Source organism: Peromyscus eremicus, chromosome 5 (genome assembly GCF_949786415.1).
Source record: "Peromyscus eremicus chromosome 5, PerEre_H2_v1, whole genome shotgun sequence".
NCBI lineage: Eukaryota > Metazoa > Chordata > Mammalia > Rodentia > Cricetidae > Peromyscus > Peromyscus eremicus.
The window spans coordinates 135,807,499-135,833,461 of NC_081420.1; the positions used below are offsets into that span (position 1 = coordinate 135,807,499).

General features: G+C 54.6%; 1 protein-coding gene across 1 annotated transcript; it reads left to right on the forward strand.

The window, feature by feature from the left end:
• The first annotated feature begins 1,994 nt into the window (after positions 1–1,994).
• Cpne2 (copine 2) lies at positions 1,995–25,282 on the forward strand. Its single transcript, XM_059264573.1, has 15 exons — positions 1,995–2,204; positions 4,476–4,655; positions 5,034–5,108; positions 6,781–6,852; positions 8,116–8,199; positions 8,453–8,542; positions 9,016–9,114; positions 9,480–9,566; positions 10,710–10,769; positions 11,647–11,780; positions 13,275–13,329; positions 15,914–15,965; positions 17,118–17,251; positions 23,494–23,730; positions 24,873–25,282. The coding sequence occupies exons 1-15, from the start codon at positions 2,025–2,027 to the stop codon at positions 24,978–24,980; spliced, it is 1,647 nt and encodes a 548-aa protein (XP_059120556.1). The 5' UTR covers positions 1,995–2,024; the 3' UTR covers positions 24,981–25,282.
• The last annotated feature ends 681 nt before the right edge of the window (positions 25,283–25,963 follow it).

Here is a 25,963-nt window from a genome sequence, read left to right on the forward strand (position 1 = left end):
GAACCCCAGGGCTGTGGGAGGCAGAGCAGGCAAATCCCTGGAACTCGCTAGCTAGCCATTCTAGCTAGACAGGTGAGTTCCAGCTTCAACAAGAGACCCCGTCTCCAAAATTCAGAGAGGTGGCTCACTAAGTAAGGTGCTTGTTCTGTAAGCAGGAGGCTCTGAGGACTTGAGTCTGAAGGCCCAGGATCTGTGTAAAAGGTCAGGCATGACTGTGGGTGCCTATAACCCCAACATCGAGGGGAAGGGACAGGAAGATTCTCAGAGCTCACTGGACACCCAGCCTAGCCAAAAAGATAAACCTGAGTTCATTGAGAGGCCTTATCACAAGGGAGTAAGGCAGAGAGATTGAGGAAAGACAGCTGGCATCTTGTTCCGGCCTCTGCCTGTGTGGCCATTGTACATGCACCCTCATGTTCACACATACCTCACACACAGCAAAGTGGAGAGCTGTTGAGGAAGACGCCCGTGTCAACCCCTGGCCTTCACAAATGTGCACGTGTGTGAATGCACACACACAAAGGGCAAACGAGATGCTGCCAACCCTGCTTCTGGCTGCTGTCACTCTCGCTATGAAGTCCAACTGCTCATAGTGATCTAGGCGTAATACAGTCCCTGTCCTACGTCCTCACGGTGATTGGCTGGAGTCTCTGCAGGATCTTTAGCCACAGAGGTGACCAGAACTCCAATGTGCTCAGGAGGCTACTGGCAGGTCTTGGGGTGGGACGGGTACTCAACAAACATAGAGCAAATACGTGAGCCTCAGTTTCCTCCCCTGGAAAATAGGATAGTACTATTATGTACCCACAAGACTAAGGTAGAAATCAGTGGGGTCCTACAATGCTTTAAGGCGCAGGGGTATAAGCCCCCTCCTGGGGAAGATACAGTAATTCATTGAGCAGTGAGGGGACCGAATATTAGTGAAGCCTTTGAGGTGTTTGGGAACTAGGCTCATCGCCCGTGTTAATGTGTATGCATTTGTGAGATAGGCTCTTCCCCTGGGAATCTCAAAGAACCAAGGTAAGACAATGTGTTGGCAGATAGGAGAACTTTAGGCTTGTCTACAGGGCCAGTGACAAAGGGGTCCCAGAACTACCTCACCTCATGGAGACAGTCACTCCACTCCGGCACGTGGACACCTTGTCCTCTGAGGAAAACAGAGCCACTGACGGCAGTGTGCGCAGCTTCAGTAGAGATGCACTGGTCCTGAGCAGGGTGCCTGAGAGTGTCAGTTTTGTCCTGAAGACTTGAAGACCTGAAGACCAGGATCAGGTCCAAGACAGACAGGACCAGAGTAGGGTAGGAGGGTATATTGGTTCACTTATTTGGGCACACACCCTTCATATACACTCTGAAGCCTTTTGTATTCCAGCCACAAGCTTGGGGTAGAGATATAAGAGGAACATGACGGGCAGTGAATGAGGTCCAGTTTTGAGTAAGTTACCAGAAGTTTGCATCCTTGTGGCCAAAGCAACGAGGAAAACCCAAGCCATCCATGGATGCTAACTCATGCATTTGCTCAGGAGAAGCCCAGGTTTCCTGGCACAATGCATGTAAGATACCCGTGTCCGCTATGATGTCCTGTGATCGTACATGGGCAACATAGCTCTGTGCATATCTCCTGGGTAAGGACTGACCAAGGCAGAGAACAGGCAATGAGGCAAGCTATACACCTCTTGGGACTCCTCGTTCCTTCCAGGTTTCTCGCGTTCTTTCTTCGACAAGCCTTTGCCCATGTCTTACACACACATCATCTGCCATCTCACCACCCACTTCTTTCTTTTACTTCGAAACGGAGTCTTGCCCTATAGCCCAGGCTAGCCTTGAACTCAGCCTTCTGCCTCAGCCTCCTGCATGCTGGGATTACAGGCTTGCCCCAGTGTTCCCAGCCTATAGCCGGATATCGAAGGTCAAGGCTGAGGTCTCCCTGTGAAGAGGCAGCCTGTGAAGAGTATCTGTCCCCTCCTGATGCTGACTCCTGTTCTCCAGACTGCCAGGAACTGCTGCTGCTGCCGCCAACCCCCATGGCCTACACTCCAGATGGGGGTGTGCCCGCCACCGGGGCCATCCCCTTGGGCTCTCAGTGCTGTGTGTGTAAAGTGGAGCTGTCCGTGAGTGGCCAGAACCTGCTGGACCGGGACGTCACCTCCAAGTCTGACCCTTTCTGTGTCCTGTTTACAGAAGACAATGGCAGGTGGATGGAGGTGAGGCGAGCCGCAGTGTCTGTGATGGGCCAGGACTGGCTGGGCTGTGGAGGGGCTCCTCCTCCATCCAGGGAATGCTGGGCTCCTGCCCTTGGCATGAGGGCTGGTGGTAGAACATCACTTAGAAAACTGTCACTTTTTACAATTAAACTTTAAGTGTATTTAAAATATTACTTAAGCCAGGTGTGGTGGTACACACCTGTAATTCCAGCACTGAGGCAGGAGGACCACAGGTTCCAGGTCAGTCAGGGCTACATAAAAAGTCCCGGTCTCAAAAAAAAACCCTAAAATAATACAGAGAGAAATAAAATAATTACTTTAAAATATATTTCTGGCTGGTGTGGTAGTGTGGGGGCACACACCTTTAGTACCAATACAAGCAGAGACAGGTGCATTTCTGTGAGTTTCAGACCAACGAAGGCTACATAACAAGACCCTGTCTCAAAAAAAAAAAAAAGCACCTATAAATACATATAGATTTATAGCTAGACTTCTGTCTAAATTATCACCCATGGATATATAATTATCATATTTATTATATCCTAATAGTTTATATGGCTATAGTTAGGCAAAGCTTCTATAGTTTTGTACAGACTTGCTTCCTGCAAGGGACCTTCCTGATTTGTGTCTAACAATCACCCTGTTGGCCAGAAGCAAAGAGAAGTAAGTTGCTCAAACTTGAGCCCCAGAGATGGACTCCTGCCAGCAATGTTCCTCCCCGCTGTGTGATCTCAGGTGAACCCCTGTCCCTTTCCCTCACCTCCAGTGACTAACTTCAGCACTGGGGACTTCTGAGCCGGAAGACTCTGGCCTGAGAGTTGGGAAGGGCTGTGGTTCAGGAAGGTTACTAAGAAACTTGAACTGCTCCTGTTAGCAGCCTTCAAAACCGGCTTTGGTTCCTATTACAAAGGAGGCTATGTTGGTTGTTTATCAAATTCAGATTAACCTGAGGAAGACAATCTAAAGAATTGTAGACTGGCCTACCAAGGAGAATCCTAATCACCGTTCAGTGTCTCATCTTCCAGAACATTCTACATGCATGTATAGTGCCCAAAATATATACTAGCGGTTTGCTTTATGTAACAGTAGATAACCTAGAACTCCTGGTTCTTCCTCTTCCGCCTGAGTGCTGGGATGGCAGGTGAGCGGCCATACTGAGTTCCTGTTTGAGCTGGACAATGGCAGACACTCACTGAACAGGCTTCAGTTACAGTCCTCACAGATACTGGCTTCCTGCGATGAAAAATAAGTCTTTTAAAAGAACTGGGATTGTTGACCCATTTACAGAGGGTGAGCGTGGGGCCTGGACTGTGGAGGGTTCTGTCATCCAGTGTGTTGGTGGTCTCGCCAACAGAGGGCGATGTGGCACTGGGTCAGCCTAGGAGTCCAAGGTCAGTCCAGGCCTGTAGGTACTCATCCCCTCAGAGATGTCTCCAGAACCCTCCATGCTCCTCAGGGAGTGGTGTCTCCCCAACTCATGACACCCCACAATCTCTGCTACCCCCGGATTGTCCACACAGGCTAAAAATAGTTTAGGTCAAGGCCTCTTCTGATCCCTGCTGCTCCTGTCCTTGGAAGCCTGGGTGGAAGGAAAAAACCAACATAGCCCAGGTCTCAAAATAGACTGTCACTCAGGCTCTGCTGTGTGTGTGTGTGTTCTGAGGCCAGGAGGTGCTTCCTGCCCAGACTACCATGTGCCCACAATGCCCAGCCCTGTCCCCACCCAGGCTTTGGTGTCCAAGGCAGGTGGGCATGCTAGACTGCACAAGTCCAGAATTCTGTCCAAGACATGAACACCCCCACCACCCCAGCCCTTGACCTCACCTGCCTCTGCAACTCACCTCCTCCCTTAGTAACGTGTACAGTGTGATTTTGAGAAAAGGGTTTTCTCAAAGTAAAACAGGAAAGCTGCATAGTCAAAGGCCTTTGTTTTACAGAGGTAGAAGCAGGCCCAGATGGGGACAGGGATTTGTCCCCTGTCACTTACCCAGTCCAGGCTGTGGCCTGAGCTCTTACCCTGGTTCCTGGAAATGGAGAGGGTTTGCAGAGTTAAGAGTGAGGTTTCTGGAGTCAGGACTGGGCTCCAATCTTGAATCCTGCCTCCCTTTGACTTAACTAAGTCTCAGAGCTTTGGTGTCCTCGTCTGTGGGCTGGGGTTCGGGGGCTGTGAGCGCTGGTGGGAGGTGCTCAGTAGGAAGGTTGCCAGCGGCCAGCTAGAGAGGGAACCGGGCCACCCTGACTCTGCCTCCCATTTTCATGTCCCTCCGCCAGTATGACAGAACAGAGACAACCATCAACAACCTCAACCCAGCCTTCTCCAAGAAGTTTGTGCTGGATTACCACTTCGAGGAGGTGCAGAAACTCAAGTTCGCCCTATTTGATCAGGACAAGTCCAGTGCGCAGCTGGATGAGCATGACTTCCTGGGTCAGTTCTCCTGCAGCCTCGGCACGGTGAGCCTGGGGCTCCCAAGTGGAGTGGGGTACACACAGGTCTCAGAGTCAACCTCTGCTCTTGGGGTCAGGCAGCCTTCAAACAGGATTTCCCATCCCCCTCCCTTTCCCTAGCCGATCCTCCTGGCACACCCCCACCTGCCGTGTGCAGACACCCCAGGAGCCAACAGACCCAAAGTGGTGTAGCTCAGTGAGTTTGGGGCCAGTCAGAAAGCTTCTGCAGAAGGGAGCAACCAAACCCAGGGCCAGCCACCTGCTGCCGCAGAGAAGAGGGGGCAGTGTGATGCATGGTGCTGCCACCGCAGTCCTGGTTCTTACCTATCCCCGAGAGCCCCTGCTCTCGCCCCTGAACTCTCCCCTCTGTCTCTCCCACCCCAGATTGTCTCCAGCAAGAAGATCACTAGGCCTCTGCTGCTGATGAATGATAAGCCGGCAGGGAAGGGCTTGATCACGGTACCTGCCCCCCTCCCTGCCCTTCACATCCCTTCTCTGTCTCCACCGCCCTCCCCCATCAATGGACTGCTTCTCCAGCAGATAATCACCAGCTTTGTTGGGAGTAAAAAGGCCCAACTTACAACTTAGCAACAGGTCTCTTAGCAACGGGCTTCTGGCTCTACAGATGATGCACCGGGGGCTGCTGGCTGAGGGACTGTCAGAGGGCCCTCCATGATGATGAGCGGCTCAGGGCCAGGAGCCTCCTTATCATTGGAGGGAGGGGTGTCCAGAGCCCTCACAGTATCCCCCACCAATACTAGCCCCGTAGCCCCCCCCCCCCCGGAGTGTTTCACCAGCTCCTGATGCATATAACACTGCCTCTCCGTGATTCCAGCAACTGCAATGATTCCCCCTGCACCTTGCAGTGATTCCAGCTGCGTGCAGGTTTTTCCTACGGATGGGCTCCTTAGTCCTCAGAGGCCTAGAAGGCAGGGCAAACCCCATCTCATGATGAGGGAAGTGAGACCCAGGAGGAGCAAGAGTGTCCGCCTAGCGCGATTCCCCATGCAGCCTGTGATGTGTGCTGAGGGCAGTTCATGCTTGTGTGTGCTCTTGGGCCCCTCATGCCCACCCGTGGCTCCCTGCTGCCGGTGGAGTCTTTCCTCCAAGCTGCTTTGCTTCCCCACCTCAGCAGTTTCTCTTTTCTCCTCATGCCCCAAGTTCAGGGCAAGCCAAATCCATAGCGTGTTTCAAAAAAACCCCAAGATGGTGCCCAGGCTGTTGCTGCAGCCTGAAAGGCACCTCCCAACTCTCCCCACCCCTCTCAGAGTTCAGTCAGCTGTCAGGGCAGCTCCCTTGCCCTCAGATGCCAGCAGGGGGAACCCCACTCAGTGTTTGTCCGGCATCCCCGTGGCTCCACCCTAGGCCTGGGTTCCTTCCTCTGGGAGATGGGACAATAGGCACCATCCTGTAGTCTAGGTGAAGAACAGGGAGGGGGAAAGGGCCCCAGGGCCTTGGCCTGTGGTGCAGGGGCCAGAGGGCTGGCCAGTCTCAAGCGAGACTGTTGTCAGGCAAACCATCTTAGTTATAGGCAGGGCCATGAGTCCATCTGTGGGGAGAGGCCACAGTGGACCTTGGCGGTTGTGCTGAGGTCTGAGGGCTGTGGCTCCGGGGAAGACATGAATAGATGACATGTGTGAGGCCTCCACCCTTCCCCTGGACCTCAGTTTACTCAGCTGCGTGCAGCTGGCTGCTTGGCAGTTAGGAGCTCTTGGGTTGGAGAGAAAGCTTGAGGCCTGTGCTCCCTGAGGAGGCCTGTGCTCCCTGAGGAGGCCTGTGCTCCCTGAGGAGGCCTGTGCTCCCTGAGGAGGCCTGTGCTCCCTGGTGTAGAGCTCTCCCTTGGGCTCATGACCACCTCCCCTGACTAGTCCCCATATTACCTGCCCCTCAGTGTCCCTACAGCCCCTCTCCTGAGCCACAGGACCGACTCACTTGCTGAGTCTTCATAACCAGTCTGACCACGACCCCATTCTCCGGAAAACAGAAAGCGAGGTGTAGAAGTCAGGAGGCTGGTGCAGGCTCACCGGGCCCTCACTCTCCCCTTAGCCCTGCACCCAGCCCTGGAGAGCTGGGTCCTGGCCGGGTGGGGGAGGGGAGGAGCAGACCCACTCTCAGAGCGTCAACCTTCCAGATCGCAGCTCAGGAGCTGTCAGACAACCGAGTCATCACGCTGAGCCTGGCCGGCAGGAAGCTGGATAAGAAGGTAAGCCGGGCAGGGAGGGCTTCCATCAACGACAGATTCTTCCCCAGCCCAGGGCCCCGGGACCTGCCCTCTAGGGCTCTACCATTTTTATTTCCCACGAGGGACAGCCTAAGTACTGAACTACTCCAGTCAGGCTTTCTCCCACTGTGGGAGTACACTGCCATTTAGGAGGCCAACTGTGACTGGAGTCCTCCTGTTGTGGTCCCCTTCTCACGCTCCCCCCCCCCCCCCCCCCCCCCCCCCCCCCCCCCCCGCTCCGCCATGACCCTCCAGGGTCCGAATTCTTGCCCTTCCCCCTCCTCTCCTTCAGCCGCCCGGTTAGACCAGACCCTCTTGCTTTCCTCCGCTTTATTGATTTTCTCATTTTCCAGGGCTGAGGATGGGACCCAGCACCTCATATCTGCTAGGCCAGGGCTCTGCCATGGAGCCACAGCACCGGGTGCCCAGGTTAAACCAGGCATCCTCCCGTCCCAGGCCCACTGAACTCTCTTCTCTCCGCCTGAGACCCTCCTCTGTGAACATTGCCATGGTGCTCTTCCCACATTCTAACTGTCCTTCTGTAACCCCCTCTTGGGGACAGACGTGACAGTGGCCTTCAGTCGCCTGTCATCACTCACATTGCCCGTCTCTCTGGCGCACACTATTGTCCTGTACATTCTTATCGATTCACTCTGTCTCCTTCCCTTCCATGTAACTTCTTCAGAGTGCCATTTTTTTTAACTTACGTAAGTGAATTTCTAGATGCCTTCATGCCCTTTGGTGACGCGCATCAGAGGTTTATTTACTTATCACTTGGAGGGGGCCACACAGTCAGAGAACAGCTTCTGGAGTCAGCTCTCTTCCTTCCTCCTGTGGATTCTAGAGGGCGAATTCAAGTCATCGGGCTTGGTGGCAAGCATCCTCTGCTGAGCCATGGCACTGGCCGGCACTGTAGGGTTAGGTTTGTGGTCTCACTAAAGTCCTTGGGCCTGGCCTTCCGACAGGCATGGCCCTCTTGGAGCCGTGTGCTGCCTCTGTTTCTGCACCCAAGGCATGGGTCTCTAGACATGGAACCCTTGCCTCACTGTGGGAGCGTCTCATTTCTCAGGTGGTAGCACCAGGCCTCTGGCTGAACCTTGAAGAGGCTGGGAGGAGGATGAGGGACAGACTGGCTGCCCTGTAGCTCCCACCAACCCTGAATCAGGGTATTTGGCTGGCCTGCACTCCAGCCCCACCGAATCTGGTAGGGCCAGCCCCTCTCACACATGTCCTGCCTCCCCGCAGGACCTCTTCGGGAAGTCAGACCCATTTCTTGAGTTTTATAAGCCAGGGGACGATGGCAAATGGATGCTAGTCCATAGGACAGAGGTAGGTAACAGGGTCCTGGGCGGGGTGGGGGGGTGGGGGGGCTGGGGGGGTGGTGGGGGTGGTTCCTCACAACTTTTTGGTTAATCAAGCTGACAGTAGGGGGTGGCCTGTGCTGCCCCAGCCAGATAGATCACACTAAAAGGGCCACAGGAACATTCGATTCCAGAGTTGGAAGCACGGCTGTGGGTTTGCCTGTCTCTTCACACCCATCTCTAACGGGCCTCTGAGCGCTCTGCTCCTCCCTGTCTCCCAGGTGATCAAGTACACTCTGGACCCTGTGTGGAAGCCGTTCACTGTGCCGTTGGTGTCCTTGTGTGATGGGGACCTGGAGAAGCCCATCCAGGTTAGTGACTCTGGGGCCATGTTCCCCACCCTGCCAGCCCCACCTCCTAGTCCACCCCAATGAGGCTCCTAGTATTTGCAACTAGGAAGAGCCCCTTATGAGAAGGCAGGGGTCCTAGGTTCAAGGCCTGGATCTACCTGGCCCTCAGGACTTGGGCAGGGTCCCCACCCCCAAGAGCCCTGCTATAATCCACCTGCAAAGACTGCAGAGTGGCTGCATAGGATTGCAGAGGGTCCGGGCCTGGCCAGAGGAGGAGCAGATGCCAGGTGGGTAGAGTAAGCAGCACAGGCTCCACCCTTGGGTAATCATGGAAAGCTTCCTGCAGGAGGCAGCTCAGGAGCCCCAAGTCTAGACAGACCAGACCATGGGAGGGAATGCCCACACACTAGACATGAAGTTTGCTCAGGTGTGAGAACAGGCTGAGAGCACCTCGTGGGGACAGCTCTGGGGTGACCGTGGTGAACCTGTCCCAGGTTATGTGCTATGACTATGACAGTAATGGAGGCCATGACTTCATCGGCGAGTTCCAGACCTCTGTGCTGCAGATGAATGAGGCTCGGGATGGTGTTCCGGTAAGATGGGCATATGTGCTGTGATCCCCAGGTCTCAGCACTGACTGCAAAGAAATCCAGGACTTTGACCCAAGCAGACAGATGCCCAACCACACCTCTTCTGCCTATATGACCTTGAGCGAGACAGTCTCCCTGAGCCTCAGTTTCTCCCTCTGTCTATGGGGTAAAGGTTCAGGGTATGGATGAAGTGAGAGCAACCCCCAAAGCCTGGGCACCCGGAGAGTGGTCTGGAGGAGGCCACCCAGGGAACCTCTCTGGGGAGGCATCTGCCCCTGGGTCCAGGTTGTCGAGGGGATTCTGGGGCCCTGGGAGGATGGGGTCTTGAGATACCCCAGCTGAGCTTCCCTTCCTTCCCATGGGGCCAGCTGGAGATGGAGTGCATCAACCCCAAGAAGCAGAGGAAGAAGAAGAGCTACAGGAACTCAGGCATCATTATCCTGCGGTCATGCAAGGTGAGCGGAGGGTGCAGAGAGAGGCCTTGGTCTCCTTGTCCGTAGAATGGCTGCGTCAAAAAGGTAGAGCGTGCTACGGCTTAATCTCCTACTCCCTTCCTCTGCAGAGCCAAGGAGGGTATGAGCTGATTTCCCAGGTGACTTTTCTACCTGGAGGACTACAGGGAGTCATTTCTGCCCACCCTGGAGGCATTGGGCAAGAGGCTGTGGGACTGAGCACCCTGGCTTCTGGCATCAGTGAGGACCCAGGCAGCTGTGGTTTCCCTGGTAGAAATGAGGCCACCAAGGCTCAGAGCACTGTGGCCAAGCCATGTTGGCAGACAGGACAGTCAGGAGGCGGCATGAGTGGACAGTGCCCCTGGCTCAGCCTGAGGGGCAGGAAAGCATGGCCTTGCTGCCTGCTGAGGCCTCCCCACCCTAGTCTAGAGGCCAGATTGTCACAGGGTCACAGGGGCCTTCAGTGGCAGTGCTACAGACAGTGCTCTGTAAATGCCAAGCTCGATTCTGGATCCATTTCAGAAACACCTGCACTCAACATATTTCGGCACTCGCCTGGCTGTTTCTTCCATTGCAGCCCAATTTTAAGATGGTCTGCCTGTGCAGTCCAGGCTGGCCTCTAACGTGTCATCTTTCCAAGCGCAGGCATGACAGGTGTGGGAGAGGGATTCCCCTTTAAAATTTTGCTGAATTACATTTCCCTTGGAGAGATCCCTGATGCCACTGACCGGGAAAGGCCAACATGCTTTGCTGAGAGGAGGCAAAGGCTTTAATGGCAGACGTGGTGTCTCTCAGGAGGCCTTGGACGGGCGTCTGCACTTTGTGGGTGTTAGCCAGGGAGGCAGCCAGGGCTCAGGGAGGTGGCTGCCCAGCACCCAGTGAGTGGTGAAGGGAGACTTTCTCTATTGGACGATCAATTGGCAGGTGTGACTGGCTCTGGGAAGCTGGTCCCTGCCTCGAGTGGAACTTGTGCTCTGGGGTCCTCATCCACTCCTTGCCTTTGCTGGAGAGCTTTGGCGTCTGTTGTGATAAGATCAGGCCCAGCTGCTGCCTCTGGCCTCTTCCTGGGGCTCCAGGGTGTGAGCACCAACTCCTGCAGGGACATTCATAGCCAAACAGGACCCACTGACTCACCCATTCTTCCAGATACACCGAAACTACTCATTCCTGGACTACATCCTGGGAGGCTGCCAGCTCATGTTCACCGTAAGGCCCCTCCGCATCACCAGCCTATCCACCGTCTTCCCTCAGGGCTCAGGCCTCTGCCACAGCAGCAGGGACTTGTGATAGACTTTAGCAAGGACTTCCTTGGGGCAAGGGATGCAACTGGCCTCAGAGGAGAGGGCATAGGGAGTTTGTCCTGGTGGGCAGACTGAGTCACGCTTGGCTGGGGGCAGAGCAGGTTACACAGGCCCTCCCCCTCCCCCTCCCCCTCCCCAGCCCCGTCTACAGAGAAGGAAGGTCAGTTCCTCCCACTGGCCAGGAGGGTTCCCCTGCCCTGTTGCTCCTGCCTTCTGTCCCGCTCACTTGAGCCACAGCTCTGTTCCTGGCTGTTCTCTGCCCACCCGAGGGCTTTGCACGTTCCCTCTGCCTCCTTCTCCGAGACCCTCCCCTGGTGCTTCCTGTCCTCGGACCCATCTGGCATTCTTTGTCTTGTCTGAAGGCATCTTAGGAATTTTCCACTCATCTGCATCTGCCCCTCCCCTAGACTAGAAGTGCCCTGAACTCTGTTTTCTTTCTCCTCCTTCCTCAGCTCATTACCATAGCCCCTGCCACTTAGTGAGTACTGGACTGTCTGTTACTTGTTTACAAGATGAAAAGCCCCTTTGCCTGTGGCTGTAGCATAAACTCCACATGGCCCTAGAGCCTGATTCCCGTTCCTCACCCCAGAGGGCTGCAAGCCATTCCTGCCACGGGTGGTATTGGAGCAGAAGAGTAACACGATCAAATAGTTTGCAGGTTCCAGCCGTAATCTTGACTAGAGTAGACGTCCTGTGTCCACTAAGCCCTCCTAGTCTCTGAGGCTGTGCTGGGCATCTGGGGTGGGTGGCCACACTGCTTGGCATTTTTCCTCCTTCTGCAGGTTGGAATAGACTTCACAGCCTCCAACGGGAATCCCCTCGACCCTTCTTCTCTACACTATATCAATCCCATGGGCACCAACGAATACTTGTCAGCCATCTGGGCAGTGGGACAGATCATTCAGGACTATGACAGGTATACTTGGAGATGACTCTGAAGGTCAGCCGGTGTCCCTTCAGACTGGGAAGCTCAGCTTGTCAGAGCTAGAAGGGACCCAGGGATCTGCAAGCCTAGTTATAGTGAGCAAGTGGCATACACAGTTATCGTCCCTTCCGGTCCCCACGGCAGACATCGCCAATCGATTCCTGTACGCCTACCTACCAAGCCCAGTTCAAACTGGAATCTTTCTATACATGATGTACCAATCATCCAGTAGGAAAATGAGTTAGGACGGAAGACGAAGCTCAGTCTCTGTTTTCACAGCTAGGGAACAGGCCTGGGTGGGACTTAGTAAGTGCCCGAACGCACTCAGCACTCGGGAGGCAGAGGCAGGCAGGTCTATGTTAGTTTAGGTCTACCTGGTCTACAGCGTGAGTTTTAGGCCAGCCATAGTAAGACTCTAGTTTTTATCTTTTTAAAAAAATGTGTCTAAATGTACACAGCCGAGGACTAGGGCCTGGATGGCCCTGTTTCAGGGGATCAGGCCTGAAAGGTGGCTGTGCTTCCACCTTTAAGACACACAGGTCGTGCAGAGCAAGGAAGGCTTCGTGGTGAGGCAGAAGACCCTGCTATTGAGGGTCACCCAGGCCCTTCCTTGGCACTCAGGCTGAGCAAAACCCCAGTGAGCTCAGACACCCGGTTGGGGCCTCTGCCTCTTGCCCACATCCTTTAACTGGTCTCCCTGCTCTGTCCTGGACTTGGGCAGTTCATGTTCTCCACAGCAGCCAGAGTGTCTGATAGAAGTTTGAATGAGTTAACAAATAAGACATTGTCCTTGCCTTTAGGAAGCGCTCATCAGTAGAAATCTTAGGATTCAGAGACACCTGTTTACATGTGAGGCAGACGTCATAGGAGCACCAAAGAGAGGCATTATGCGGGTCTCAGGGGCCCCTCAGTGCCCCATAGACAGAAGGAGCCATTTTGGATGGGCCTTGGAGGATGAGTAGGAGTTTCCTAAGGAAAACAGATTTGGGGAGGGCTATTTCAAATGGAGCATAGTGGCTGAAGCTGAGGTAAAGTGTCCTATATATCCGAGGAACTGTGAGAGGCCAGGGTCGGGGGGGGGGGGGGTGGCTCTCAGGGACAGGAAGAAGAAGGGAAAACTAGGCTCTGGGGCTGATGAAGGCAGGTCCTGGAGATCATTTTAGGGGTGTTTTTCCCCAACTATAAACAGGAAATCGCTTCCACTGTGACCTTGCCTTAATGAGAAGAATTGACAGGGTGCTTCCAGGCCCACTGGTCAAAGCTAAGACAATGTCTGCCGTGGATACAAATGTGTCAAGCCATGTTCAACTGCCACTCAGACATGGACTTAGGCTTGGGCTTAGGGAGGAATAACTCTAGAGGGGTGAATTTCTGCTCTCTGTCCCTGAAAGTACACAAGGCTGTGGACCAGGAGGGAAGAGTGTGGTCGGGGGCGGGGTGGGGAGGGCTCCCCAAATGTCTCACATGTTCTCTCTGTCTGGTCAGTGATAAGATGTTTCCTGCTCTGGGGTTTGGGGCCCAGTTACCACCAGACTGGAAGGTGAGTGAAACGGACCCTACCTCCTTTGGTTGAGATGGGATTGGGGCTGGGGCCACATCGGGGTGGAGGGCTCCGGGCTTCTGTCTACTGTGCACTCAGCCAAGACTACACTTGGGAGTGAGGCCAAGAGACCAGCAGAGGATGGTCTGGAACTCAGGGCAAAGGGGTAGACACCTGCTTCCGGGCCAAGATCCACTCTGGGTGGGATGGAGAGGCAAGGCACACGGAGCTGGCCAGGGAAGCAGGACTGAGCTAGGGGGCAGGAGTGCAGATCAGGGAGCAGTCACAGCATGGAAGTCAGGAAAGGCAAAAGGTCAAGGAGCAGTGTTCGTTCGTTGGCTCTTGGAACGCTTTGCATGCAACTCTACCTGATTGGCAGCTTTGTTTCATCCTATCACGGCTGCAGAGGTGACTCAGGCCGATAGGTACACTATAGAGTACCTAGTGGCCTGAGCCACAGGGCAGGGAGAGGGACCCTCAGCCTCCCGGACTCCAGTGGATGGAAATAGTGAGAGGCCTGGTTGGACATGGGGTGGACCATAGAGATGAAGTATCGGGGAGGGAGGGGGCCGGGGCAGGCAGGTCTCAGATGCTGGGAAGGAGACAGGAGGAGAAGGAGACCCTAGATGCCCTTGGGGTGGCCTTGGTGCAGGGCAGGTAAGGAGCTCACATATGGCAGGAGGAAACTCTGGGTGGCCCAGCTTGGGGAGTCACCGAGAACACAGACCACAGAGCTGGAGAGCATCTGCAGCCATAGCCATAGAACACTATCCCATTTTACAGATGGAGCAGCCAAGGCTCAGGGCTTTAATGTGGCTTGCCTAAGGTTCCCTTCACCACAGGGGCCTGGGATCCAGGTGGGCAGATGAACTCTGGGATCGTGTCCAACTCTGTTGCTTCCTAGAGGAGGAGCCTGTGGGGAGAGCATGCCCAGCTCAGCCAGTTCCCCGTCTAGCCTGCCCTTGCTGTGCTTCACACTTCTAGAACAAGTATGGCCTCCCATCCTCTTAGCTCACCTCAGGGCTCACCCGGAGCCTCTGTGTGGCTCTGGGTCTGACACGGGAACAGTGGACGTCCTGGCCCTGCACAGCATGAGGCGGGACTCTGTGGGACCCAGGCTGGGTTTCTGGGCAAGCATAGACGCCACGGTGGGGGCAGGGGGAGCCAGTGGCCAGGCCCAGCAAGAGCTGGTTGCTAGGACAACAGCCAGCTTCCAAAGAACTCAGCTGAATGAGATGTTTTCTTGAGCAAAAGCCTTGGAAATGTCACAGGGTAATGCTGGGGTGCTGGGGCTTGGCCAGGCTAAGCACCCAGTGGTGCTAAACCACGCACTGTGAGAGGCCAGGAGAGCACGGATGCTCTGCCCTGTCTCCTGCGCTGCCAGAGTATAGCAGGCCTCCCGGTCCTTATCCTGCCGCCTTACCCCTGTCCTGTGAGCGTGCCTTCCTCTCTCGCTTTCCACCTCAGGGCCTTGCCATGCCCTTCACCTTTGACCCCTCCCCGTGGACTCCCTCCTTCCACCATGTCCCAGCCTCACCATGTCCCAGCCTGGTGCCTTTGCACCCTGGGAACCCTGGCCTATGTTGCCCACACTCCCATGGGGGTTGGCGCTCTGCCCTGGCCCTGTCCTCACAGCACCCAGTGATTTACTTGTGCTCTCTGGGTGGAGGCGCTTGGTTCTCCCCTGCTGTGCTCGTACCTGGCACACAGTGGGTGTGAGGTCTTTGTTTGTGACAGAGTGGATCTGGGACCCAGCCTCGTGGCTCAGCAGGTGCTGGAGCAGGCATGGCTTGACTAGAGCTTGAGAGGCCAGCTTTTTTTTTTTTTTTTTTCTTTTTAAAGATTTACTTTATTTTTAAGTGTGTGTGTGTGTGTGTGTGTGTGTGTGTGTGTGTCAGAGGGAGGTATGCACATGTGACTGTAGGTGATGGCAGAGGCCAGAGGCATTCACTCATCTCCAGCTGGAGTTACAGGCAGTTGTGAGCCACCCGATGTAGATGCTGGGAACTGGACTCAGGTCTTCTACAAGAGCAACATGTATGTGCTCTTTACCACTAAGGCCACCCTCCAGCCCCGGACTGGGAGCCAGGACTTGTGACAGGGATGCAGGAACAGGCCTTGGGTTGCTGCACAGCTTGCGTGTGACCCACTCAGCCCCACTGCAAGGTCTGATCCCTAGTTTAGCAGTGAGCGGTGGTCAGCCGATCCCAGTTGTACGAGGTGTGAGGTAGACTTCTGTCCAGCTCCCTGCCTGCTGCTGAGACTGCAAACACCTTCAAGGCCCAAACAAGTGGAAAGAGGACAGGGGAATTCCTAGTGTTCCAGGGCCCCACTGCCCCTGGGGCCATCTCTGTCCCATTTAGGAGGTCTCTTGCTTGCGAAGGGAGGTACACAGCAGCCTGGACACCCCCCTGCTAAAGCACAGTGGACTGGCATCTAAGGTCTCAGTTTCCCTATTATGAAGTGAGGGAGGCAGATGTGGGATCAATAACCTAAAAATGGCAGGATAAGGGAGCAAAGCCTCAGAGGGGCTGGCCTCGGTGTGGGCAGGACGCTGCCTCTCAGCCTGTTGTCTGCTTTCTAGGTGTCCCATGAGTTCGCCATCAACTTCAACCCCACCAACCCTTTCTGCTCAGGTGAGTGTGGATCCTGCCTGCAGAGGGAGGGGACAGGATTCCAGTTTCTGTCCTTCCTGCCTCATCCCTGTCACACTCACTCAGAAGGGCAGGTGAGAGACGTGGAGTGTGGAGTCATACAGTCCTGAGTTCAGGGATAACTGCCCCCTGTCCCTGTCCCCTGTTCCTGGCTGTGAAGCCCTGTAGAAGTCACTGCACCTCTCCAGGCCTTTCCTCCCTTTCTGGCCCCCAGGAGGTGTGATGCCTGCTTAGCTCATTTCCCCGGGTGAATGGGGATATAGAGGAGAATTGGGAAGACAGGTAGCAGAACAGTGTGTAGTCCAGGAAGTCGTCATCACACACCTGTGCTCACTTCCTGCCTGTCCCTCTCCCTTGATGGAAGAACCGTGATGGCTAAAGATGGACAGTGGCCTGGCGGCAGGGGACAGGAGGCCGTGGAAGTACAGATCCACCCCTTCCCCACATGTACCTCATAACAGTTCAGAAACTGAGAGGAGAGAGGATGCTGGAGGGAATGAGAAGGTCATCCACTCCCTTTGGGGGATCCTGAGGCTGGAACAGGATGACCTCCACAGAGAAGGAAGTACCTCATGTCACCGCAGGGCTATAGCTATGATTTGGGAATAGAGGGATCCCTTGGCCATAACTGAGGTCTGGTGCTCCCTGGACTCAGGTCCTCAAAGATATGTCTAATTTAGTTTGGTCCATGTCAACCCTAGCCAGAGGCCTTCTGGCCAGGAACATAGCATTGTGGCGTGTTGGCTGGTCATGACGGCAGCCACTTGGAGAGTACCTGGGATGTAAGGAGCTGTTCAAGGCCCACCCCCACCAGAGCAGCTGCCAAGGAATGTCCAGAACGGATCTCCAGATAGTTCCCCATGTCACCTAGTTGTCAGGCCCCTTCTTGGTCATTCACCCACAAGGAGAGGCTCAGAAACCGTCAACAGCTCACCTCAGGCCAAAACTCAGGCCTATCTGATTCACAGCCAGGCTCTACACCACCACCTTAGCCCTGCCCTTGAGCGCTCTGTTTCAAGGCCGTACTGGCAATGGCAGGGACATCCTGGGGGAGCACGAAGTAGGTGCCTTGTCAGCAGCAGGATAAGGCCAGGAGCCCAGAGGCACTGGGCTGATCCAGATCGTCTTCTGCAGGCGTGGATGGCATCGCCCAGGCGTACTCAGCCTGCCTGCCCCACATCCGCTTCTATGGCCCCACAAACTTCTCCCCTATTGTCAACCACGTGGCCCGGTTTGCAGCGCAGGCCACACAGCAGCAGACGGCAACGGTAAGTAGGCGGCAAGGGCCTGGGCGTGCGGGGATGAGGTTAGCAGTGGCTGGCACCCTGCCCACCAGGAGGGAGATCGGATTGGGAAGTGTGCTCTTATCTCCCTGCCAGTAAGGGGCTAGAGAGGAAGATATCCCCTGGTTCCCTGTCCAGGTGAGATGCAGGCTCTCTCTGGGCTGCCGGCCATCTGGTTCTGAGGCTGAACAAGCCTCGTTTGATGATGGGCCTTGCTTCCTAGAGGCCTACTCGGGAAGGCAGTGCCATTAGAGCATTGCAAGTGAGACTTGTCACCCCGGAAGTCTCCTAGGGAGGGGCTGCTACTACCTGATCCCTGTGGCCTAGAGGCTGGCCCTTTGGCCCTTTGGTCCAAAGCCATACAGGGAAGGCTACAGACTGTCTAGCCCTGGCCTGCAGCTCGGTAGCAAGATTGCAGTGTGGGGTAAGTGTCTGTGATGTGGCAGGTGACCAGCCTGGGCATCTGCAGTCCTGGTCATCTCATCACCTTCCCTGGCCACGTGCCAGGGCTTCCACGTGGACTTTTTCCCACACAGCATGGTGACTCACTGGCCCTGCAAGGCCATCTCCTTGGGCTCCTGCTCCGTCCGAGCCGATCTTGCCTCTGTTGGCCACAGGTTCTGCAGCTGATGGTTCCAGATTCAGTCACGTGAGCCAGGGCTCTCTGCGCTCACTTCACTGTAGACTCTAAACCTGGCACAGTGCCTGGTGGGTGACAGGGACACAGCGCTCCGTAGATAGATGGGATTAGGTCAGTGAGACCAGGCCACTAGCCTGTCCCAGAGGGAGGGCTCTACACACTGCATAAGGGGGCCACTGTGGGACTGGTCGGAGGAAGGAGGTACCTGGTCACGGAGGAAGCAGAGGTTGGCTTTCCTGAAGTAGCAGCAGAGAGAAAGGGAGGGTAAGGCGCTGAGAAGAGGACATAGGGTTAGCTCTGGGAAGGACCGGGTCTGTCCTAAGTGTCTTGGAGGCAGACGCGGCTCTGGGGATGAAGGCCATCCCAGTCATGTGCTCTACCCTTCTTTCTGTGCGCCTAGGCAGATCAGTGTCCTGTTTGTGTCACTGGGGAGCATGTCAGACTGCCTGAGGAGGTTAGCATTTGATAATCCCATGGTACCCCACTCTAAGGCCTGAACCACATCTCGGGAAGGCGGGGATAGTGCCCACAATGCCCTGAGGTAGGGGCAGCCAGGAAGGGGCTAGTGATCTGTGCTGTGCTGGACGAGTCTCTCAGTTTAGCCCCCTGACTGCGGCAGCTGAGAACTGACGCCTGCCCGTTTCCTCTGATGCAGTGGACGTGCTGACCCCTGTGGTGATGTAAGATGGGGTGACCAGAATTGACAGCAACTTTGCTGTGAGGCCTGGCAGGGATCATGTTTTGTCGTTGTTTTCTTTAGCTCCTGGGGGGTTCTGAGATACAGTAGCCTGGATAGGGCAGAGTAAGGGGCAGCCTTCAGCTTCACCACCCTCTTGTGAGGGTGCCAAGCTCGGTGCCAACAAGGCTCTTGGCTGCATGAGTCTTACAAAGGTATGAAAGCAGGCCTGCTTTCTTCTTCAGGCAAAGCCATCTGGGCAGGGAACATGAGCACATTCCAGCAGTGTGCCAGGGCTCTGACTCCTGCTGTACCTGCTGCCAGCCAAGTGTCAGCTGGGCAGGAGGTGGGGCTGGAGACAGTGGCTTCATGACTGAGGGACTCCAGGTCTGCTGGGTTCTTGTCCACCCCCCGTTCACCAGTGAATGCCTCCCCTTTGCTCTGAGCAAAAGGATTTGAGACCTGTGCTCAGACACCCGCTCTGACCCCTCTGGAATCAGCCCGGTTTTGATCTTACTTGCTACTCCAAGCCACCCTTGGCTTCCTGGGGTAAGCTGTTACCCCTAAGGCCTTCTGAGAGTAGGGCCTGGGGTATCTACTGTCCCTCCCACTCTTGAGGCCCAGGAGTAGATACAGACTTTTCTACCACTTGCCTCTACCCTCTCCACCAAAGGAGGTGAGTAGGGCTGTGGGGTGGCTCAACATCAAGGGGAAAGACCCTAGTTCAAGCCCCACCTCCCCAGCTTCCTGGTTGTACCACTAGGACAGGCAGTTTAAGCTCTCTGAACTTTGGTTTTCTCCCTGAGCACTTTCCAAATGTGCGTGTGCATTGTTCAGCCTAGAACCTGGCACACACGATGTGTTGGTCTCAGGAACGTCCGAGGGCACCACTCAGGTTAGCATTTGTTAATGCTGTGCACAGTGAGGCCCACAGCAAATGGAAGTAATTGATGGATTAGCTGATGCTTCTGTTTAGCCATGTTTTGGTGCTGGGGAATCTGATGTGACTTCACCCTCCCTCATGTTGTCCGCTCACACTGGCACACGCAGCACACCCACGTGCAAGAAATGGAGGGCAGGTGGTGGTGTCTCTAGCAGGCCTCACTCTCCCATTCATTTGTTCCTTTCTGAGCATTTCTGTGTGACCTCAAGGATACCTGGACAAGTGAGGTCCAGTTTATAAGCTATTGGGAGTTAGCTGGGAGGCCACAGCAACAATGCAGTGAGACTAAGCCTGGCATGGTTTGCAGTACAGGACCACACAGGTGCTACCTAACTGACAGCGGACCCCAGGCAAGGCTGATGCTTAGAAGGGGATGTCCAAGTTTAGACTCGAGAGAGTCTTAAGAGTTAGCTTCATAGGTGTGTGTGTGTGTATGTGTAACAGGAATCTTAAAAGTTCTTATTAATAAAATCAAACCTAAGCCAGGTATTGGGGTGAACGGGAAGATCAGAGAACCAGAACAAGCCACAGCTAACCTCACCTGGCCAACTTCTCAGCTGATCTTGTTTCCTCAGACTGGAAGCCTCTGTGTCCTCATATCTGAATGGCTCTCAGCTGAACTGTGCTCTAGAAAGCCTGAAAGCTTAACCAGCCAAATGCTTCTAGTTTCTGGTCCTCACGCCTTATAAACCTTTCTGCCTTCTACCATCACTCCCTGGGATTAAAGGCTCACTCCCTGGGATTAAAGGCACGTGTCACCATGCCTGGCTGTTTCCAATGTGGCCTTGAACTCATAAAGATCCCAGATAGATTTCTGCCTCTAGAATGCTAGGATTAAAGGTGTGAGTGCCACCATTTTCTAGCCTTTGTATCTAGTGGCTGTTCTGTCTCTGACCCCAGATAAGTTTACTAGGGTACACAATATTTTGGGGAACACAATACCAGCACCTGTGTGTGTGTGTGTGTGTGTGTGTGTGTGTACACACGTGCATGGGTGAGTGCATGCATATAATGGCCCAGCATGGGGAACAGCATGTGCAAAGGCATGGGGTGTGGGTATAGCAAATAGAAGGCATGGATAAGGAGACTGTGACAGGGTAGGTAAGGTTGAGAAGGCTGGCCATTTCCCACAGGACCTTGGAAGCCATCAAGCACTCTGTGTGGTTTCCTCCTGAGGTCAATGGGGAGTCACTGGAGGGTAATGAGCAGGTTTGAGTGGCCTGAAAGTGGTCTCTGCTTTGGTCAGTAAGGCCTTGTTTTTTTGTGGCCCATTCCTGATTGGTAGCCTAGGCATCCAGTGTTGGAGTATAAGCAGCAGCCAGCCCCCCCCCCCCCCCCCCCCCCCCCAGAAATGGCTCTAACTCCCATCCCAGGGCCTTTGGCAGCCAATTTTTCAGAAACTATCAGCCTCCCCAGACTCTTCCTGGAACTGTTGTGGTCAGGCCAGTTATTATGAATCCATTCATCAGTGCATTAAGAGAAGCAGTTATGCACAACCCTAGCACCGTGAGGCATGCCTGGAATCAGCAAGAGATGCTCTACGCTTTGGATGTGCTGGGAGTTGGTTCGGGGACTCTATTTGATGATGTGGCTGTTTCTGAGGCCTCGATTGGGCTCCAGGCCCCTGACCTGCAATATATGCTGGGTTGTCAGGGCACCTTGGGTGTAGGGAAGGAGTGTGTGTAGGGACCTCCTGTGGAGTCATTGCTGGCAGTGGAAGCAGAGGGCACATTTGATTGGGACAGAGGATTCGACACTCAACAACTTACAAGCTGTGACTAGGTAGGGTATCAGAAGGGACCAGCACAGTAGGGACACCAGGACTTCAGAGTCCCTTTCCACCCCTCCTACCCCATTCTCTCCCTCCGAAGCCCTTTGGATTTGCTCTGTGGGCCTCTGGAGTGGTAGTGGATCTTTGAAGCTCCAGTTTATGATGACCCTGGCTTTGTCCAGGCTGGCTGAGGCACCTAGGAGGGAGGGTTTATGGACTCTGCCCTAGGCCACTGTCCCAGTCATTCATAATCTCCAATCCCAGATTAATGGGTGACAAAAGAGCTTTTCCCTGGCAGGCTCACCGTGCCCAGCTACCAATACAGTGGAAAGAGCCCCGACTTTGAAGTCAGGCAGATTTGGGCATGAACCTAGAACCTGTCAGTTACCTGTTACAGGACCTTAACAAGCCATGTAACCCCTCTGAGCCTTCTGGCGGTCTCTAAGCCAGACCCACAGTCAGGTTGTCTGCTAAAGGGCCTGTGTTTTCAGGAACCTCTTGCCCTTTGTGCCGTACCCACAGTCCTGCAGGAACCCAGGCCCTGCCTTTCTGCACTCAGATCCTTGGGGAGGCAGACAGCAGAGAGCAAGAGGACCACGGGGAGGTGGGGCCACGTGTCTGAGCTGGGCGGGGCTTGAAGACAAGTGCTACCTTTGACTGAGCAGCCAATTAGACCTTGCTTTCCTCCGTGTCAGGCCTCTTCCAGCCCTCCTTTCTGCCAGCTCAAGTATCCCAAGAATATTGCCCTGAACTGCCTGGTAGGTGAGGTTAATGTGGACAAAAAGCCAGCTAGGAAAGAGACCCTGAAACAGCAATTGGCAGTGGCAGGGAAAGGGTCTAGATGGACTGATAAAACCAGGGCTAGGGGCTGGCAGCAGCTCTCTACTGCTGAGTTCAGGCTACAATCTCCATGGCAACAACTATCTCCAGCCAGGGGATTGGTCTCTTAAAGGCACAGCATTGGAGCTGGGGTTGAGGAGGGTGGGGCCGGTGTCTGCACCAGCCCACCACACCCTGACCTGTAGTTTGTGCTTTGGGATAGAAGAAGCAGGTTTGTATCATCTGCAAGTTGCACAGCTTTGCTAGGTGAGAAGGTGGCTTCACGCCCACCTGGGTCACCTCTGCCCTCCGCAAGCTTCATAGCTTTCTCGTAGCTTCATAGCTTTCTCTTCTGGCAATTAGGAGTCAGATTAGAGGACATGAGCCCCCAACAGTGAATCAGGACATGGCTTATCTGTTTATCTCATGGGTAGGGCAGAACCCTGAATTCCTCCGAACAGGGCTCCAAGATGGCCAGGACAGCACTGAGGTGAAAGTAAGGTACTAGCCAACTCCAAGTCCAAGGCCCATTTGTTGGATTGCCCTGTGAATTTCCAGAATGCCATCTATCCTCTCCATACCAAGTCATCCTGTGTGTATTTTATCCTCAGATTACCCATGTCCACTATTCAATATATTCTAACTGAAATCATTTGTAAAAAACACACCTCGCTATATGACAGTTTAGTGCCACTTGCCATAAATGGAGGGTAACGGGGAGACACAGAGCAAACGGTACAGTGGTGTTAGGGTCTAGCTGGAGCCCATGCTGCCCAAAGCCCCGAGCTTCCTACCTTCTGTTGATGAAGAGGGTCTGTGAAAGCCAGAGGCCTAAGACACCAGTCTGCACCAAGGCTGCCTCCTGGGCCCTGTGTGTAGAACAGGGTGACCACTGTACACCTACTCCTCCTGCCCCAATTCTGACACTATGACCTAGACATGTCCCTGATCCACATGCCAGAAGTGATGGCCCAAATAACCTGTGCTTAGCCCCTGCCAGTGTCTCCGTCCGTGCTAAGTATTGAGCTAACAGATTACAAGTATCTCTGCCCACGAAGACCGAGGAGGTAGGCCAGCCCCAGGAATGATAGGCTAGAATGGGTTCCTGTGCAAGCCTGGGCCTGTCGGGCAGCCGACACACAGCGCTGAGCAGTAATTCTCAGCTTAGAGATGATGAAACTCAAGGAGAGCAGGTTGAGTCTTAGTGGCCCAGAGCTGTACTGCAGAGCACCTGGCGGGGCCAGCCTTGAGTCCAGGGCCCAGAGCAGGGAATGGCCCACTGTGTGGGCCCTTTGCCTCCTTCAGGCCTTGGGCATTCCGAGGGGAGGGGCGTCAGGGTCTCACTCTCACTCATTGCCCGGCTGACTCTTCCTTACAGCAGTACTTCATCCTCCTCATCATCACTGACGGGGTCATCAGCGACATGGAGGAGACCCGGCATGCTGTGGTGCAGGCCTCCAAGCTGCCCATGTCCATCATCATTGTGGGTGTGGGCAATGCCGACTTCGCAGCCATGGAGTTTCTGGACGGGGACAACCGTAGACTGCGCTCACACACCGGCGAGGAGGCGGCCCGCGACATCGTGCAGTTCGTGCCCTTCCGGGAGTTCCGCAATGTGAGCGTGGGCCCAGGCTGGGAGGGGCAGCTGCAGGGTCTGCCCCAGAGCTCCATCCATGATGGGCATCTGGTCATCTCAGATTCTTCCCCCATATCCTGTTGGGTTCTGAGGGCCCATGATGAGTCAGGTGCTGTCACCCTTGCCCAGGACAATGCCATTGTCACATTGTGAACACTATTTCCACAAACCAAAGGAACCCAGGAGTGGGACCTAATCCAGATTATGAATCTTGGCAGTGTCCTGGGTAAGAACTATCCTGATGGGCAGAACACTGCGGCAGGCTGAGGGAGCCAAGGCCCAGAGCTGGGCCTTCCTGGGCCTTCCTCAACTCTTACTCTGCAGATGGGAAGACGGAAGCCGAGAAGCCCCTCCCTGGTTAGGTGATAGTGGTGGTAGCCAGCCTCTTCCTGGGAGGGGCTCTGGTCTTATTCAGATGACCTGTGAGGAGGCCAGGGTTGGCAGAAGGGTCTGGAGATGCTCTGTCTTTTGGATGGATCCAAGTCTTTGGGCGGCGCCACGCATGGCCAGCCTAGGTTCTAACACTTATGGTATCAGTAATGCGTCTTAGGTAAGCCATGGCCTGACTGAGCCTCAGTTCCCTCAGCTAAAGCCTGTGGGGATGCCAGGACTTAAATCCTGGGAACCAGGCTCAGCAAGTGGTGGCCCAGTGGTTATCACTTATCTGCCTAGGATGATTGTGTGCCTTTCTCTGGCTTCCTAGGACAAATGTGGGGCATCGGTCATCTGTTGCTATTTGAGACAGTGACTTGACACTGTGCTGTGCCTGGCTGCTCAGTAGTGACCATTGACTGCTGCTTCTCATAGCCGACTTGTTGGTCAGGAAAGGTTTCCAGCTGAGTGGGCTAAACAGCCATTCCTTCCCCCCAATCTAGCCTCTAAGGTCTTCCTCCAAACACCTCCAGCCTGCGAGGGAAGAGCACTTCATCAAGGAAGTCACTGCTAGTGGTGGGCTAGGGTTTGGGCTGGGGTGAGGGCCACTCATTTCAGATGGGCCTGACCCTCAGCCCTGAAGTCCTCCACGGCCCCTGCTCTCACAGCTCTGGGATAGTGAATCTCCCAACGTCTGCTCATTAACCTCCTCCTCCTCTTTCCGTTTTCTCCCCACCTGGACCCCGCAGGCAGCAAAAGAGACTCTGGCCAAAGCGGTGCTGGCGGAGCTGCCGCAGCAAGTAGTGCAGTATTTCAAGCATAAAAACCTGCCCCCCACCAACTCCGAGCCTGCCTGAGCCCGTGCCCAGCAGCAGCATGCCAGCTGAGCCCCCAGCACCCCCAGGAACGTGCACGTTCACCCTGCTTCCTCGTGGGTGGCCTTTTTTACCAGTCCACATTTTTATTTTTTACAACCGGACCTCCGCCCCCAACTTCCCCCAGCCCAGCTGGGCTTCCTTTGTCAGAGTCGACTGATGATGCTTCCAGGACAAACCGGCTTCCTCTCCCCGCCCCCCTGCCACTCTAAGTATTGAATGTACTTTGTATAATTTTAGTGGAATTATTGTTATTAAGGAGAATAAAATTTTTACAATCATAACTGGCTTTTCCTAAGTAACTAGCTGCAAGAAGGAACATGCCCCCAGTGCATACTTTGTGTGGTGGCCTCCTCTGGTTTATACTGTGACTGTGTTCTACTTGTTACACTCAGGGTAATAAAGGAGTATCAGTTGTTGCCTGTCGGCTCCTTCCATAGTGTGGGTCAGTGGGTCAGTCTGGAAATGGAAATGAGTAGACTCTTACCCCACCCCACACTCTTGAAGAGTCAGCGTGATCACTTCTACTTGGGGACATGCATTCCCTGTCAGCTGTGGTGATTGATGCCTGTGAAAGTGGCACAGGACACGGCACCCTCACATACTGTACAGACATGAAGCGACCTCTGGGCCCAGCCGACACTTCATGCTCTTCTAACTCTTGGCCCACACTGTCTACTTCTCACGGCAGCTAGACAGCCACGCTGCCACCCACTTCCAGCTCTGGAGGTCCTAGGCAAGGTCTTCGGCTTCAGGACCCTCACCAAGGTTCCATCTATCCCTGCTGTTTCTACCCGTGCCCCTCTTAGCACACACCCCTCTTCTTCATGAGTCTTGCCCTGCTGCAGGCCGCAGGAATCTATCCTAAGAACTCAGCTGGTTATGGCAAAGTCACTACCTGGAGGGATCAGGGAATTCCTCCAGAGGAAGCCAAATCCCAAGGAGTTTTTGGTGTTACTTGGCTT

Excerpts from the sequence above, each read along its gene's own strand:
- Cpne2 (XM_059264573.1), top strand. The coding sequence starts at position 2,025 with ATGGCCTACACTCCAGATGGGGGTGTGCCCGCCACCGGGGCCATCCCC. Across the intron at positions 4,656-5,033 it reads TCTCCTGCAGCCTCGGCACG|ATTGTCTCCAGCAAGAAGAT; the intron begins GTGAGCCTGGGG and ends CTCCCACCCCAG. Across the intron at positions 11,781-13,274 it reads ATCATTCAGGACTATGACAG|TGATAAGATGTTTCCTGCTC; the intron begins GTATACTTGGAG and ends CTGTCTGGTCAG.